At 39.2% G+C, this 18,347-nt stretch overlaps 2 protein-coding genes across 6 annotated transcripts; both read right to left on the bottom strand.

The window, feature by feature from the left end:
- Nucleotides 1–1,012: 1,012 nt before the first annotated feature.
- LOC131994128 (uncharacterized) lies at nucleotides 1,013–11,680 on the bottom strand. Of its 5 annotated transcripts, none has more exons than XM_059360459.1 (3): nucleotides 11,384–11,680; nucleotides 9,304–9,421; nucleotides 1,013–2,820 (listed from the first exon to the last, which is right to left on the bottom strand). In XM_059360459.1, exon 3 carries the CDS (start codon nucleotides 2,815–2,817, stop codon nucleotides 1,879–1,881), a length of 939 nt encoding a protein of 312 aa, XP_059216442.1. In that variant the 5' UTR covers nucleotides 2,818–2,820; nucleotides 9,304–9,421; nucleotides 11,384–11,680; the 3' UTR covers nucleotides 1,013–1,878. The 5 variants fall into 5 exon arrangements, with proteins under 5 accessions (XP_059216442.1, XP_059216443.1, XP_059216444.1 ...); XM_059360460.1 differs by having other exon boundaries at nucleotides 11,404–11,680; XM_059360461.1 differs by lacking the exon at nucleotides 11,384–11,680 and adding an exon at nucleotides 9,971–10,254.
- LOC131997809 (uncharacterized) lies at nucleotides 2,860–5,277 on the bottom strand. Its single transcript, XM_059369479.1, has one exon. It carries the CDS (start codon nucleotides 5,275–5,277, stop codon nucleotides 2,860–2,862), a length of 2,418 nt encoding a protein of 805 aa, XP_059225462.1.
- Nucleotides 11,681–18,347: the final 6,667 nt, after the last annotated feature.

The raw sequence follows: 18,347 nt of genomic DNA, 5'->3' as shown, positions 1-18,347 counted from the left end.
TTGTTTCGCTTTTATGATCTCTAATATTGGTTCATTTAGCCAATATTATAGAAGTACAAAATTGTTTACAATTGTGTTTTATGTTCATTCAAAATTGTTATTCTAGCCTTGCATATCATTTATGTTCGATTGCGCTATTGGGGATATTGTCAGCGATGACTCGTTTAAGAAAGATTTTAGCACTCCGCTCAATGGTAACGTAAACATAGCTTAGTTCATTAAGCAGTCTATGAACCCAGTAGGAAAATCTACTAAATTCACTATCTTGTAAATAACTAAGCATAGTTGGAAGTATAGAAACATGGCTTAAACATACATTTCAAGTAAGTTCATATTCCTGAATTTAAAATGTAAAGGAAGGATTGCATTGGCAATAGAGATGGTGGCTCCCTATGGACCATCCTCCTTGAAAACTCAGTTTGTGTCATCGATTTCTGACAGTGGTAAATGTGAGGCCTTATTTGTTCGTGTTTACTCAGACTCCTTCAGCGTTGTGGTAGGAGTTGTTTTTTTTACCGCATGGTGATATTGATGAATTTGAAGAGCACGTTGCGGACACTAGTTGTAGCATTACTATCGGTGATTTTGTCACGATCTTACTATTCCCAGAAATTATTCAAATCTTACTCAATGCAATTTATCACTTGTGCACAACTCTTCGATATCCCTAGAAACACTGCCTCTTTGATAGACTACTACTTGGTGAGTGACACGGATGTTACTGTACACAGTGGACAATTTAATTTTCCACCACTAAATTCGAATCACGTTTTTATGCTTATTCAATATAACATCTCTCATATTCGAAATCTCGTTATCAAGGAGCACCGTGACTATGAATCCACTTATATGAACCAACTATTGGAGGATATTAATGGAACCGATTTTTCTCGAATTTACGATACTTTTATTTCGGATGTCGAAGTTGAATTTATTAATGGTATTCTTTTTTCGCTGTGTTTGGGGTCAAACTAAGGGTTTTGCCTTTCGAAATAAAAAATCAGAGGGAGAATTAGGTTTAAAATTCAATGCTGTTGTAATGGTTTATTGTGTTTGTTGCTCATTTCATTATTTATAAGTAGTAAATCGAATTCAGTCTTTTGTTGTAGGTAAATTTAGATAGACAATTGTACATGTAGCATTAAGTAGTTAATTTCTTTTAGGATGAAGTAGCACAATTTATTCTTAGTTTAAGTAGCGAATTTTACTTTTAGTTTTGGATAGGAAATTTTAACTTTAGCTTTAAGTAGGAAAATTTAATTTTAGAGGGTAAGTAGGTTATTTCACATTTTGATTTTGGGTCTAAGGATATAGGAATTTGTTGATGGTGTGTAGAGTGGCCCGCACTTGTGTTTATTTTTGGTGTCCCGCACTTTGATGGTTTAACCATGTGTTGTGTTGATTTTGGGTCTTCTTGTGGGTTTATGTTGTATCTTAGTGTCTTCTTCACGTCTGAAAACTGAGTTTGTTAATTTTTGTTTCACTGTTTGTAATGTTCTTTTCTTTAACGATTGTTTATATGTATATATGTAAGATCACTTTTTTGCTTTTCACTTCACTTGGGTTCACTTTGAGGGGGAGAGAATACGATGCGCGGGTTTGAGATTTAAAAGCGAGACTGATCTTTTTTTGGTTGTTGCTTGTCACTTGGACCCCGCGAAAACGGTCAACTTTCCAAGCTACAAGCAACAATTCCAGGTAAACAAATATGAAGTCAAGGCGGAATCAGCGATTAAGAACTTACTTCAATGTACCGTTATGCACAGTGGGTCATGTGCATACGTGAACGCATGTCTGCACATGGGTGCACATGACTTCATGTTCAAACGTACTTTGAACATTCTCCCCCTCCAAGTGACGAAGTGACATCTTACCTTTTTAATTTTGGTTTCTTGCCTGTGAGGTGACTGGGCCGACGAACACGTATCCCCAATCTGTCTCCTGGGCGAAGACGGCTCCCAATCCGGGTTGTACAACACCACTCCTCCGGAGGTGGGCGTAGGCATCGGCCCCTACCTCTACATCGATTGGTTCGTTGCCCCTAGGGTCAGCATCTGCCAAAGAAAGGGATCTTAGGCTGCTTGTGGGGTCGGGAATGATGGGATCTGAATAGGGTCGTCGCGGCAAATCCCGGGTCACCACTGCCCGGATGGTATACATGGTCCTCCTCGACGCATGCCTTGACCGAAGTCTTATTGTTGCCAGACGGTGCCCTCTGCGCTCTCTCGTTGGTATCCCCAGGCGAGTTACTGTGGCTGCCGCGATTCGGGTGATGGTCGATGCCTGGCACAAAAGTACCCGTACCCCAGCCCAATCGTCCTGCTCCTCGGGTGCCAATTCCACCATCGCCGTGGGTACAAAAACAGTGGCCCGGCTGTAAGGTATCTCGACCGGGGGAGGGCCTTGGACGATGGGCATCTGGTTGGCTGGTTCGATTGCAAGTTGCCGTGGGTTGGCAATCTCCATTGGGGGCGGGCTGTAGCTGCCGTATGTCTTCCTAAGCTGTGGGGCTCCATGCAGCATTGTGTGATGGCGGTAGTCGCATGTTCGGCAGGCAGTGACCACGGGGCAGTCTGGGGCCAGATGGCTGCGCGCCAGACAGTTCCGACAGTAACTCCGTCTCTCAACTGTCTCGTATCTCTGATACGGTGTCATTTGCCGGAACCGCGGGCATGACCGTATGGCGTGGTCCTCCTGGCAGAGGCCACAGGCATACTGCCAAGATGCGGGGCGATACCTGGGTTCCCGTGGGTCGAAGCGAGGGCGTGTGGGTCTGGCGGGTCGTGGGGACTCTGGGCGAGGTAAATATCCGGCCATTATCTGTAACCAAAATCTCGTGAGTACCGTGTTTTGATGTGATTATGAATTGCTAGGGGTGTCTGAGAATAATTTGACAATCTTAGTTATGGGTCGACTGACTATGCCATTGGAAGTTCGAATATCTACAACTCGAGTGTTCTGATCAACACCGGGGTATGTTTTAAAAACTCGTCCTAACTTCCACTCGGTGGGATATCTCTCATCCCTGATGACAACTAAATCATTGACCTGTATGTTATCTTGCTGATACTTCCATTTGTATCTACGGTGAAGCTCATTTAAGTACTCTGACTTCCACCTCTGACAAAAGTTTTGGGATATAATCTTTAATCTCTTCCACCGATTTGCAAGCGTTATGTCCTCCTCTGAGATGTCGGGTTCTGCCGGGGTCAAAAGGGAAGAGCCTATAAGGAAGTGAGCTGGGGTCAAGGGTGCTAAATCGTTAGGGTCTTCAGAAGCTGGACTAAGGGGTCGTGAATTGAGGCAGGCCTCGATACGTGCCAATATGGTTGACAGTTCTTCGAACGTGAAGTTCATTTTGGGCATAGACTTCTTAAGGTGTATCTTGAATGATTTAACTCCTGCCTCCCACAATCCCCCCATATGGGGAGCTCCTGGAGGAATAAATTTCCACTCTAAATTCTGATGAGCATGTTGCTGAATGGCGCTGCTCTGTAAACTTTTCATAAACTCTTTCTGATCTTTCTTGAGCATTTCTGCTGCGCCTATAAAATTCTTTCCATTGTCGGAATATATCTTTTCTGGGCACCCTCTCCTTCCTATGAAACGAGCTAATGCCGCCAGAAATGATTGAGTCGATAAATCACTTGTTGCTTCTAAGTGGATGGCTTTTGTCGCAAAACAAACAAATATGCAGATATAACCCTTGGTTATTAAACACGCTCGTGCTGTTAAGCTTTTGATTCCGAAGGGTCCTGCAAAATCTACCCCTGTATTCGTAAAGGGTCTGGATAAAGTAGTACGCTCGGGTGGAAGAGATGACATAATTTGGGTCTGAGTCTTTAATCGATATAGGGTACAAACTCTGCAATTGTGTATAACTTTCTTGATCAACTGTTTCAATCTGAATATCCAAAACTCCGTACGGATGAGCCGGGTCATAAGTTGATTGCCTCCGTGCATTGAGACTTTATGAACAAATTCCACTAGAAGGAGTGCAAATCGCGAATCATATGGGATTAAGATTGGATGACGTTCGCTGTACGTCAAAGCTGGCGATTGAACTAAACGACCATTGGATCTAATTACTCCTTTTCTATCTATGAAGGGGTTGAATGGTAAAAGACTACTTCTAGGTGAAAGCCTTTTCTTTTGGGTCAAAGAACTGTATTCCTCAACGAAGTAATGTTTCTGAGTTGCCACTATAAGACGCATCTTTGTGTCTATGAGCTCTGGGCTGGTTATTTCTTGCGATGAAATTTTAAGTGAGGATCTAGTTGAACCTGTGTTACGCCAGAACCTAACTGCGTAAGACAAAACACGATATGCTCTAGCTAAAGACGAAAATCGAGTCAAAGGGTCATCAAAAGTGCCTGTTGCGAATACTTTAACTTGTTTTGCTTCAAGATTAGTGTCTGTATTAACTCGGTCTTGCGGCCACTGATCATGCGGCAATTTGAGCCACTGGGGTCCCGTCCACCATAAATTATGAGATATTAAGTCGTCAGGAGAACAGCCACGACTTGCTACATCTGCAGGATTATATTCTGAGTCAACATGTTTCCAATTCTCACCACCGACGTTCTCTAATATCTCTGAAACCCTGTTACCAACGAAAGCGCTCCATGAGCATGGTGGCTTTTGTAGCCAGGCTAGAACGATTGTAGAGTCGGTCCAGAAATGGGTCGTAAACTTTGATAATCGAAGCTTAGGCACAATGGCATTTGCTAACCTTGACAACATAACTGCACCGCATAATTCTAACCTTGGCAGAGAGATTTTCTTAACTGGGGCTACTCGGGTCTTGGCTGCTAGAAGAAAAGTGTCTACAGTTTTATCGATGTGTTCAACGCGTATATAAATTGTGGCTGCATATGCGCTTTCTGACGCGTCGCAGAATCCATGTATCTCCACAATACTAGCAGGTGTAAACCGAACCCATCTTGGTATCGATACAGTGTCTATAGAATGGCTGCCTCTCACAAAGTTATTCCAGTTCATTTGAGTCACTGGCTTCAACGAGTCATCCCATTCTACCTTATCTAGCCAAACCTGCTGCATGATTAACTTGGCTACAACAATTACTGGCGCTAACCATCCACATGGGTCGAAAAACTTTGCTATCGTTGATAATACTTCTCGCTTGGTGCTCATTTGCCTTTCTTCAACTGTAGGGGCCGTAAAAGTGAAATTATCACCTGATATATTCCAACGAATTCCTAGGGTCTTTGTCGAAGAAGCTTCGGAAATATTTAACCAATCTATTGGAAGAAGCATGTCTTCATTTAAATCCTTTAACAAACGTGTGTCATTTGACGCCCATTTTCTTAGCCTGAAACCAGCTGATTCTAATGCGGAGGCTAATTCTTTCCTAGCTGCTGTAGCTTCTTCTATGGAGTGTCCGCCCGCTAATACATCATCGACATATAAATTTTCTTTAATAATTCTTGACCCTAACGGATGAGAATCTTTCACGTCTTCTGCTAACTGGAGAAGGGTCCTAATCGCTAAAAATGGGGCGCAATTTATGCCGAAGGTAACAGTTAAGAGTTCGTAATCCTCAATTGGGTGGTTTTCTGATTTGCGAAAGAGGATCCTTTGAAATGCTGTTTGATTGGGGTCTACTAAGATCTGACGATACATCTTTGTCACGTCTGCATTGAAGACGTATTTAAAAAATTTCCAGTTCAACACTTGTACGACAAGGTCTTGCTGAAGTATGGGTCCTGTATGTAAGATATCATTAAGACTTTTCTTGTTTGATGTTGGGCTAGATGCGTTAAAAACCACTCTAAGTTTTGTGGTAACCCTATCTGGTTTGATAACTGCATGGTGAGGTAAGTAGTAGTGAGGGGTCTTGTATACGCTGTTTGGGTCTACCTTCCTCATGTGTCCTAATTCCAAATACTCTAATATGGCTGCATCATAATGTGCTTTAATATCTGGGGTCTTAGACAACTTTTTCTCCATTCTATGAAACTGTGCCAATGCGATGTTCCTAGATGAACCGATCTCTGAACAGCTTTTAAAAGGTAAAGTTACGATATATCTCCCCGCCTCATTACGTCGTGTTGTATTTTTGTAATTATTTTCGCAATAAATATCTTCTGCTGACCTCAAAACCTTTTTTGGGGTCTCTTCCACCTCCCAAAAGCGAGTGATTATCTTTTCTAATGATGATGCACTATAAAGTGTGATTTGTCTGTCGGATTTAGGGTCTTCCGTAATGGGTCCTCCTATGATCCACCCAAAAACGGTGTCCTGCGCTAAAAGTGATCCACAGGATTTCATAGTACCGCCTTTTGTGTATATAAGGGGTCCAATATCTAATCCGATTAACATGTCCACGGGTCGACTTTCAAAGAATCGAGGGTCCGCGAGACTAAGGTGTGCAAAATCTCCAAATTGATTTTGCCTTAAATCGTGTGTTGGTAAATGAGAAGGTAGGGTCTTTAAGACTGGTGCCCAAACCTCCAGCTCAAAACTAGGATTTACTCGTGAGCAAAGATTGAAGACGCAAGCTTTTGTCGATGTTTCAGAAACTGCGTCGCTTAAACCTGTGACGTGAATTAAATTCTTAACTGTTGGAAGTTGTAGTTTGTTTCTAATTTTCTCTGAAATGAAAGTTGATTGTGACCCAGGATCGATGATTGCCCTGGCATCATATCTATGTCCTCTAGATTTGATTTGAACTATTGCTGTGAACAAAAGTGTCTCTTTGGGTTGCGGAGTGGGTCTGATTTCCTGAAGTGTCAAAGTCGTTGAACAAGGTGCTTCTAAACAAGGTGTGGACTGTATATTTGGCGATACCGATGGTTGTACTAGGGTGGTTAAAGCGGCAGCACTGGTACTAGGGCGTGCGTATTCGCTAACCGGTTGAGCTAGGGTGGTAGGATCAGTAGCACTGGTGCTAGGTCGTGCTTCCTGTCTACCGGGTTGAACTAAAGTGTTGAGAGCGGCAGCACTTGTGCTGGGTCGTGCTCCGTCTCGTTGGAGTGTGCCTGTTGTAGGGTACTGGGTCTGGTTGCCTTTATGTATCAAACTGTGGTGTCGTTGACTACATTCCCTACAACTAAAACGACTTTTACACTCCCTGACTCCATGATCCGAAGAAAGGCAGTTATAGCAAAGATGACTGGTCTTAACAATGTTTATTCGATCGTTGATCGACCTTTCTAGAAATTGAGGACATTCTCGCAAAGAATGATTGGATTTACAAAGTTGACAAACCGGTTTGTTATTCTGAGCATTATAGTGTGATTGTGTGTTGTTGCTGGGTCTTGAGCCCGTGTTCTTGAAATTGGGATTTACATTTGTTTGAAAACTATTAACTCGCTTTTCCCGCTTATCGTACTCCGATCTGGGTTGATTATATCTCGAATATTGTGGCTTGATATTGCCGACTGATTCTAGGGTCTTGAATTTATGGGTCAAAAATACATCTAGTTGATTCCACGATGGAAGAGACGAACAATCTGCTAGGCTGCTTTCGAATTCTTCTAAAAATATTCTTGGTAGTTTGGTTGACACAAGATAAACTAAGATTGGGTCCCATCCCCCCGTTTCTACTTCAAGGGTCTGTAAAGTTTGGGTACAACTACCTATAGTGCGCTGTAATTTCTGGATTGTTGACGCGTTATCAACGGAAACCGAAGGTAAATTAAAAAGAGCTCGCAATTGCTCATTTACCTGCATGCGTTTATTTTCGTACCTATGAACGAGATTTCTCCACGCTATGTCGAAACCCTCATGGGTCAGTGGAACATTGGAAATTATTTCGCGGGCTTCTCCTGCTGTTTTCTGGGTTAAGTGAAACAACTTCTCGACTTTACTTAATTTTGAATTGTTAATGTAAATTGCTGAAAATAAGTCCCTAAAGGTAGGCCATTCGCGATATCCCCCTTTAAAAACATCTGTGTCACAGGGCGGCAATCTTAGAGCTGGTGAAAAATCATTAGTGTCTCGCTGTTGGGTCATCGATATTCTCTCCTGTTTTTCTTGATCTTGTTGCTCGTTAAGGGCCAAAATTTCTCCGTTAAGAGAGCTTAAACACCGTTTATAAGTTTCTAGTGCCTGTTTGTAGCTATTTCGAAGCTTAGTTTTATCTATAGGTGTCTCATCCTTTTCCGGAATGCGATCCCTACAATCTAAGTATGCCTTCTTGATTTGATCCCATAAAGAATTGAGTTCTACCCGCGTGATTTCTAACGAATGTATATTATCATCCGACTTAGCCGCGGAGTAAACGGTCTCAAAATCCACTAAATCATCCACACAGTTTACAAATCTTTCGCGTAAATTCTTATCCATTTTGTAATTGGCTTGTATATGTTTTAAATAGGGTCAAAAAACTATAAAACCAAGGAAAATTTTACAACAAAATGTCCTAAAAAAAAACTGGTTATTTGTAGAAATCAAATCTATTTCAAAACCTAATGCGAGAAAAAAAATGTGTGTCTTGATGATGGGTCAAATATCTAAGGGTCAAACCTGAAACTTTTTACAAAATTCGTAATAAATGTTTTATCTGGGTCACTAGAAAAAAAAAACAGGTTAATATTTCTGATGATATCGATTATACAATAGCCGCAAAAAATTGTAAGAAAAATTTTCCTTTCAAATCGCAATACACCAGCAATTTAATTCCGCTCGAATTAAAGTTGCAAAAAAAAAAATTTATTTTTCTCCAAAAAAAATTAAACTTTCACTTTTCAAAATTTGGCATACAGAACTAGATGATTCTTTACAATAATACTGCTTTGACTCGTTGGGTCAATTTGCTTTCTGTATAAAAAACAACAAAGGATTGCACAAACAACCACAGTCCTTTCCGACCGTTTCCACTTAAATTTGTGCAATAGAATGAAGTTTTAAAATTTCGAAGACAAATGAGGCCAGCACGCAATATTATTTTCGTTATTTCTCACACAAAAACAATTCTTGATAAAAAAAACTTCTTCTTTTCTAAAAGCACTTCGATCCTTCTTAGACACTTTTCCTTTTCTTTATAAAAAATTTCAACAAAAAATCTCGTGGATGTCTGTCCCGAAAATCCTACACACTGCCTTGAAAGTAGGGTCTGCTATATTGGGTCAAATTCACTTGGATCAAATTAATTTGGGTCAAAATTAATTGGGTCAAAATTTATCAGACAACCGAATTAGCGATTCATAATCAGAAAACGATCAAAAACAATATTAAAGTACGCTGGGTAAATGTATGAACTTTTCCTTTTTTGAAAAAAAGGTTATGTATGACGTAATACCCAAGCGCACTTTAATAGAAAAACAAAATGGTACTCACTTTGAAGCTTCTTTTTTGATGTGTGTGTATGTGTGTGTGTGTAGGTGGGCGCTTGGCTTGGGTCCAGAATTGTGTGTTGGCGCCTTTTGCAATTTTTGTAGCTTTGTGTCGTTAGAGTCTTGGATTTTGTTGTTTTAGTGTTTTTGATTTGATGAAGTTTTGGGAATTTAACCGTTGTAGCGGGTTTTTCCGTTTTTATCCCAGAGCGTAGATTTTTTGTTTTTGTGTTTTTACACGGAACGCACGAATTTGATTTTGTTGGGGTTTTTTGAAAATGCACAATATTTTATGTTTGATAGAAAAAGAAAGAATTAGTTTGGGATAAAATTTACAAATTTATCGAGCAACCCATAATTCTGTTTTAACACTCTAATTTGTTTTTTTTTAAGTTAAAATACTGAAAAATTTATGATTTTTAGAGAAAAAAAATTTTTCAAAATATGTAGAAAAAAATTAACATAAATTTTGGGTTGGACGATAAATTGTTAAATTTTTCAATTTTTTAGCTCTTTTTTTTCAATTTAACACAAAGAAACTTCTTTAAACAATTTAAAAATTTTTTGATTTTTATAATTTTTTTTGAAATTCCACTTTTTTCCACTTCTGTTCCACTGTGCGGGTCACTTTACGTTTTTTGGGTCTTTTGCACACTTCTTTTTTGATTTACCACAACTTCTAATGATTTTGGGGTCAATTTTTTGCACATTAAAATTTAATTAATTATTTTTATTTTTACACGGGTCACCCTGTTAATTTAATTAGTTTTTGTTTTATTTGAGTCTTTATGTACTTTAATTGTCACTTTGCAATTTGGTTATTATTTTCTTTTGTTATTTCGTTTTGATCTTCATTTGGTTGGAATATTTTATCAAATTTTCAATAAAATAAATGCCACAACCAAACGAAGAACACTGAGAGCCGCTATATATTTTTTAATTTGTGATTTGTGTATTATTTTGTTTTTAATAAATTGCCAAAACTGATCTTCTATGTGTTTTGATATTTTTGTGTTGGCCGTCCGTCCATACGTGTATGTATGTACGGTTGTGTGTAACCAACCCTTTTTTCGCACTTTTCTCTATTTCATTTGCTTTTAATTGTTGGGTCACTGCACTTTTGTTGTTGCGAATTTCTTTGTGTTTCGGTCACTGGGTCTTTTGAAATGAAAATGAATTATTTTTGGGCACAAAACAGAAAAATTTTTTTTTGATTTTTGGTTTTTTAATTATTTAAAAAAACCACTTATCCGGTTCGAAGGACCAAATGTTTGGGGTCAAACTAAGGGTTTTGCCTTTCGAAATAAAAAATCAGAGGGAGAATTAGGTTTAAAATTCAATGCTGTTGTAATGGTTTATTGTGTTTGTTGCTCATTTCATTATTTATAAGTAGTAAATCGAATTCAGTCTTTTGTTGTAGGTAAATTTAGATAGACAATTGTACAGGGTGGCTGATGAATATTGCTACAATGATGAATATTGCTACATTTTTTTTTCGGTGTATGGAATACATTTTTCTTTTATTCATGTTAAATTAAATTATTAAATTAATTATTAAATTATTATTAATTAAATTAATTAATTAATTAATTAAATTAATTATTAAATTATTATTATTAAATAGAAAAAAAGTTATTACATTTTTTTTTGGTAGCGGCTTTCATCAGCCACCCTGTACATGTAGCATTAAGTAGTTAATTTCTTTTAGGATGAAGTAGCACAATTTATTCTTAGTTTAAGTAGCGAATTTTACTTTTAGTTTTGGATAGGAAATTTTAACTTTAGCTTTAAGTAGGAAAATTTAATTTTAGAGGGTAAGTAGGTTATTTCACATTTTGATTTTGGGTCTAAGGATATAGGAATTTGTTGATGGTGTGTAGAGTGGCCCGCACTTGTGTTTATTTTTGGTGTCCCGCACTTTGATGGTTTAACCATGTGTTGTGTTGATTTTGGGTCTTCTTGTGGGTTTATGTTGTATCTTAGTGTCTTCTTCACGTCTGAAAACTGAGTTTGTTAATTTTTGTTTCACTGTTTGTAATGTTCTTTTCTTTAACGATTGTTTATATGTATATATGTAAGATCACTTTTTTGCTTTTCACTTCACTTGGGTTCACTTTGAGGGGGAGAGAATACGATGCGCGGGTTTGAGATTTAAAAGCGAGACTGATCTTTTTTTGGTTGTTGCTTGTCACTTGGACCCCGCGAAAACGGTCAACTTTCCAAGCTACAAGCAACAATTCCAGGTAAACAAATATGAAGTCAAGGCGGAATCAGCGATTAAGAACTTACTTCAATGTACCGTTATGCACAGTGGGTCATGTGCATACGTGAACGCATGTCTGCACATGGGTGCACATGACTTCATGTTCAAACGTACTTTGAACACGCTGTTTAATAGGCATGTCCTCAAAAAAGTTTAACATATGTCGTTAGGGCCCCGACCGGAAATAACTTCAGCTATAAGAAATTGTGATCTTTCACACCGGGCATATATTAAGAATCCGACAGCTGCAAACAAAGAGATCTTTAGAACTTATAGAACTATTGCTCGAAATTTTATTCGCAAGGCAAAGCGTGAACAAGGCAACAGGCCTTTTGTGGTTTGAGCAACACGAAAGACCTGTGGTCTCGTATTAATTCCACCGGATACTGTGATATAAATGTTAATGTTTTGAACAATTATTTTTCTTCTTCTAATCCGTATTCGTACAATTTTTATGATTATACCAATTATAGTAATTTTCCCTCTGTTTTCGTTTGGACGAGTTAAGTTTTAGAAATGTTGACGGCTTGGAGATTTGTAATGCTTTATATAAAATTAGGTGGTATTGGAGTTGATGCAATACCTGTTAGATTTATTAAAATAACGCTTTCCTTTCATCAGGCAACATTTAATTCACGTCATTAACACTATTATAACTACTCGAAACTTTCCTTTGTCTTGGAAGCTAGCGAAAGTAATACCGCTTGGTAAAAAGAACAAAACCGGATTGAACCGCGTGGACTACCGTCCAATATCGTTATTGTCTGCCCTTTCTAAAGTGGATAAAGAGATACTATTGAATAAACAGATATCACGTTATTTACCAACTACTGAATTTCCCATGAACATTCCATTTAGGAACAGCGGATACTACCCTCACATCAATGGGTGCAGTCCGATTGGAGTTTACGCTCAATGACAAGGGGCCTCCTTTTTTATTCCGAGTCGCCACTTGGTAGAGAAGTTTTAACATGGCAGGATTCCTCAAAAATCTTGTCAGTATTAGTAAGGGTATAACCATCGCTGAAAATGTTTCTGATGTTTACCTCTGCGCCACGGTAACCTCCATTGCTAGTTATTTAGATGAGAGAAATCTTATACATTCACGTCAATCTGTATTCCAGATGCTGAAAATGTCAGACAATATCTTGACACAAAAAATGTCTTGGTAGAAAAAATGTCTCGCAATACTCGATCTAAGTAAAGCATTTGATTCTATTGATCACACAATTTTGCTTTCAAAACTGCATTCTCATTTTAAATTTTCACACGGCTCGCAATCTCATTCAATCGTTTTTATATAATCGTTCCCAATTCGTTGTTGTTGTTATAGCAGTGTGTTGTACCCTGAGGCGGCAGCCCTTTGACGATGAAGGACTCCATCGGGTCAAACCGGTACGTACAACCGGCTGTCATGGGATTCATTATATCTGATGGTGTAATCTCCAACTCTTTCCATATTTTTAAATTGTATAGCCATATCGGGTTATAAACCGATTTGAACCATACCTAGCACAGTTGTTGGAAGTGATGCCAAAACACCACGTGCAAAATTTTAGCGCAATCGGATAAGAATTGCGCCCTCTAGAGGCTCTAGACCGAAGATCAGTTTATATGGCAGCTTTATAGAAACATGGACCAATTTGGCCCATTTACAATGCCAACCGACCTACACTAATGAGAAGTATTTGTGTAAAATTGCATGTGCCTAGCTGTACTCCTTCGGTAAAAGGTAGCCTGATTTTGACAGACAAACAGGCGGACGGACGGACGGAGATGGCTAGATCGACTTAAAATGTCATTGCGATCAAGAATACATATACTTAATATGGTCTTAGACGCATATTTCGAGGTGTTACTAACGGAATGACAGAATTAGTATACCCCATCCTATGGTGGAGGGAATAAAACAATTAAAAGCGTGCTAAGTTCGGCCGGGCTGCTAAAAATTTATACAAAATAATTTTAGTTGAAAGGCATTATTTTATTCTACATACCAAATTAAAGCTTCTGGGAATCGAACAAAGATTATCCAGAGACCAGTTTATATGAGAACCACATCAGGTTATAGCCTGATTTGGAGCGTATATGGCGCAGTTGTTGGAAGTCGTGCAAAATTTCAGCCAAATCGGACAAAAATTGCGGCTTGTCAGGACTCAAAAAGTCAAAAGCGACAGATCGGTTTACATGGGAGCTATACCGGGTTATAGACCGATTTCGACTTTACTTAGTACAGATGTATGTTGAAAGTCATAACGGAACACCACATGCAAAGCTTCAGCCAAATTGGACAAAAATTGCGGCTTGTAAGGGCTCAAGAAGTCAAATCGGGGGATCGGTTTATATGGGAGCTACACCGGGTGTAAGGACTCAAGAAGTCAAATCGGGAGATCGGTTCATATGGGAGCTACATCAGATTATAGACTGATTTGGACCGTACACGGCGCAGTTGTTGGAAGTCGTAAGAAACACCGCGTGCAAAATTTCAGCCAAATCAGACAAAAATTGCGGCTTCCAGCGACGCAGAAAGTCAAATCGGAGGATCGGTTTATATGGGAACAATATCAGATTATAGACTCATTTGTAACGTACTTAGCACAGTTTTTGCAAGTCATAACAAAACACTGTGTGCAAGATTTCAGGCAAATCGGGCAAAACTTGCGGCTTCGTCAGCCGGAGCTTATAAAATTTTGACTAAAACCAAAGTGACTTCAACATCACAATGTGGCAAATTCAAGACTAACGAACGTTAGTGTAGGAAATTGTTGCACAGTTACAGTACAGAAATGGTACTTCCCCAATAACAGATTTTTATGTTGCAAAGATGTTCCAAACATTGGATTTTTTTTTTGCAGGTGCAAAAGACAGAAAAAAATTGAATCCACCTCCCCTTCTTTTGGTTTGCACAAACAAATACACTGAGCTACAATTTGTATACAACAGCGGTGGTGCAAGACATAATCATTGGTTCACATTTATTTCTAATTTAGATTTACACTCTAGATAAGCGATTGAGTTTGCCGCAAATGGTTACTTCGGTCCGGAAGATCGTCATTTACTGCATTTAAAGCAGCTCTCGAATTCCGTTCTACTGGCGATTTTTTCATCGAAAGATTCCTATGTACACGACGTGCACTACTTCGAGTGCGCCTGAATTTTCATACCAACCGTAGTACAGTAGATTTACACGAACTTATAGTCGCCATAATGTAGTTGGTGTGTTTGCTTTGGGATTCTATACTGTGAAATGTTAGTTTTATTATGTGAAAGCTTTCACAACAGTTCGAGACACTGAACAACGATACCATCGTCATCATCGTCCTCTTCATTTCCATAGTCGGCGTCATCGTTATCCAACTTTTGCCATTTACCCACCCACTTACCTGGCAACGAACGACAACCCTACAGGGAAAATGTACTCTTAACAGTTTTAGTGTATAATACCACTCAAACGGAGTCTAGTATTCTGATGTACCTGCCCTATAAGAAGAATGTTGAGAATTTCCCCAAAGTTCACATTGCTCTTCGCTGGACTTGTACCCAGCTGAAACTGTTAGGGCCTAGCAAAGGCAAATATTTTAACCGTACTGGGTTCGCCCAATTAATATTTGGGTGAAAACTATGCATGAATTGATCTATCGCATTTTACTTCCTTTTCCTACTGGTACGGTACGAGTGTATTCCATGAAGATTTTTGATCTGTTGGAGGGAGTGCGAACTCGTGGAGAATGGGGGGAAATGTCGAATAGAATAGTGGTGTGGCATCCTTGTTGTTATTACGCCGCTGTAAGCCAAACAGTTTAAATCACAGCGGGTTTCGTTATTGTTACCATCGCTGTGACTGCTGCTCGTTTTCGTGAAATTGATGCAGTCGTGGGTGAGGGTGTCTCGGATTGTGTATCTAGATTGAGGAACATTTGAGGGTATAAACGGGCACTGCGACAAATATTTCGTACAATTTTGCTGTTATGAAAATGGTCATTAATACTTAAACGCCATACGAATGTCAAATTTTGCCTCTTCAACTTGAATTCGCATTTAAGGACTTCGAACCGCTCAGTTTTTTCAGTGTAGCACTACATTTGTTTCCAGTGCCACACTGCTTTGGGTCATTTGGATGCAAAAACTCAAAGAAATACACACAGACGTATCCAAACGGATATAGATGCCACACACATATTCATATTTAGTTCATTTAGAAATACACACACACAGACACACACCCACTGAAATTTGCTCAGGCATATGGGGAGAATTGAATGTAGGTGTAGTGCAATGTCTTTGTCCAACTCAAGCAGGATCTTCGGAACCCAATGTTGAAAGTAGAAGCGGAATTGTGGGCTATCTTTAAAATTCACTGCAACAGAAGAAAGCGACAACTGACTCATACTGTTTTTTCTATATCTCTCACTAAAAAGGTGTTGGAATGTTTGTCGAATGTCGAATGTTTTCTTTAGCAACAGAAAATCTGCTGAATGTAAAATTTTGCTGAAACAGTACTAAATTTTGAGCTGTTCCAGGCGCCAAAAAGTTGGAAATATAGCAGATAAAAATATCAAAAATATTTCAAAAATGTGTAAATTCGGGTATTATTTTTAGGGCATGTAGCGTAACAACTGTTTCCAGTTTTCTAAATTTTAATAATTTTTACGATTTCAAATTTAATTACCCCACCCTATAGGAGGCCACCGTAGCGCAGAGGCGAGCATGTCCGGGGTTCGATTACTGGCGACGTCAGAAAGAATGGTGGTTATCCCCTCCTAATGCCGACGACATTGAGGTGACAGTAGCGCAGAGGTTAGAATGTCCGTCTATGACGCTGAACGCCTGGATTCGAATCCTTGCGAGACCATCAGAAAAAATGTTCAGCAGTGGTTTTCTCCCTTCTAATGCTGACAACATTTGTGAGCTGACAACGCCTTGTAAAAACTTCTCTAAAAAGAAATGTCGCACTTCGGCACGCCGTTCGGACTCGGCTATAAAAAGGAAGCCCCTGCACTAATTGATATGTGAGAAGTTTGGCCCTGTTCCTAAGTGTTCATGGGACAAATTTGCAATTTTAAATGCTGACGACTTTATGAGTTACTCTGCCATTTGAAACGATTGTACGGCGCTCATGAAGAACTTCTCCCCAAACAGGTGTCGCACTGGTGTCGAGAAAGGTAGTAAAAAATATGCCGTATGAGAACAGGTAGAGATACCTCTTTGATATTTCGAATTGTGAGAGCTGGGAATTTTTGTGAACTATCCAGCAAAAAAATGGAAATCGGACATCAAAAGCAGACTTGGCAGCCCCAACAAATTTTCGAAATACAGATGTGATCAACTTTAGGGACTTACCAAAAGGCGCCCGGACTACCGATCTTGCTAACACCCCAACTACCATTCCAATTTTTTTCTCGATTTTCTCCCACTGTGAGACGGGCTATCACCACAGAAAGGATATGCAGACAGACGGACATGCCTACAAGCGATCTTGCTAACACTCCAACTTTTTACCATTCCAATTTTTTTCTCGATTTTCTCCCACTGTGAGACGGGCTATCACCACAGAAAGGATATGCAGACAGACGGACATGCCTACGCCGAATCAGCAGGAATCTCTGAGTCGAACTACACATTTTATCACAGCCTTCATAGCATGGGACGGTGTAATGGACAGACAAATGGATGTAACAAGATCGAATCAGAAAGTGATTCTGAGTCGATCCGTATGCTTATCAATGGCTCTATCTCTCTTCTGGGTGTAACAAACAAGTGCATTAAGTTATAAGACTCAGTACCACAGAAGTGGTGTGGTGGTGGGCAGTGAACGAAGTCAATCATTTTCGTCGGGAGAGCCGCTTCAAAGCTATAGCTGGCAGCTGTATAAATTAAAATTGGTGTATGATTTATCGTTCAACGAAAAATATCGTTGGACGAAAAATGCTCAAAGAAAGCACAGGTGAGAAGATATGTGAGAAAATTAAGACGACTTAGTATTATTATGTCGGCTTAGCCGAGCTTTGTTGCAGAAATCGACGGCTCAATTTGATACTGTCAACTATAAACAGTACTTACTAAAGCAAAACTAGTAATTGAAACGGTTACACTCAACGAAATTAGGTATTCAAAATAACAAAAAGGTTTGCTTAAACAGCTGTTTCAAATTTCGCATATAGAAATAGAATATGGCCCCTAAAAACCCCATCATTTTCAGCAGGCAATTAACTAAACTTCCATGAGAGTAAGTTTCAAATATCAAGGACAAAGCAATCATTACTTTAAGATAAATCCTACAAATCTAAAGTCCGAGTAAAAATACATGAGCTTGGGCATCTACAAGAGCTACAAAAACCATGGTTTATTACAAATTAAATTTTTTATTTTTTTTTTTTTTTTTCATTAAGTAGCATAAATTTGAAGGCCTTCTCTCCTAGTGGCCCGACAGATCAGCTCCTAGAGTTCCTGCACTTGCACACATGGTTTAGTGTGAATTTGTTAGAGCAGCTGAACCTAAGCAAGGGAATACTCATCCTTTCCTTCATGGATACTAAAATAACGTACAATACGTGGTATAGCATGGCTCCCTCTTACTTGCACCGAGTAAAATACGTAAGGCTACGTATGTTTTTCCAAAGGTAAATGATACAAGTAGCACTACATGCACACATGCCATCACATGCCATCACATTGTGCACCAAATAAGGTGTGAGTGTGGTGAGTCCTCGTTGTGTTTTGAATGGAGCTCTGCGTAAATGTTTTATAGTGAATGAGCAAAAGACATACTCGTGTCAGTATAACTC

The sequence above is a fragment of the Stomoxys calcitrans genome, chromosome 1 (assembly GCF_963082655.1).
Source record: "Stomoxys calcitrans chromosome 1, idStoCalc2.1, whole genome shotgun sequence".
Classification (NCBI taxonomy): domain Eukaryota; kingdom Metazoa; phylum Arthropoda; class Insecta; order Diptera; family Muscidae; genus Stomoxys; species Stomoxys calcitrans.
Note: the sequence above shows the minus strand (reverse complement) of the source record. Positions and strands in the feature narration are given on the sequence as shown.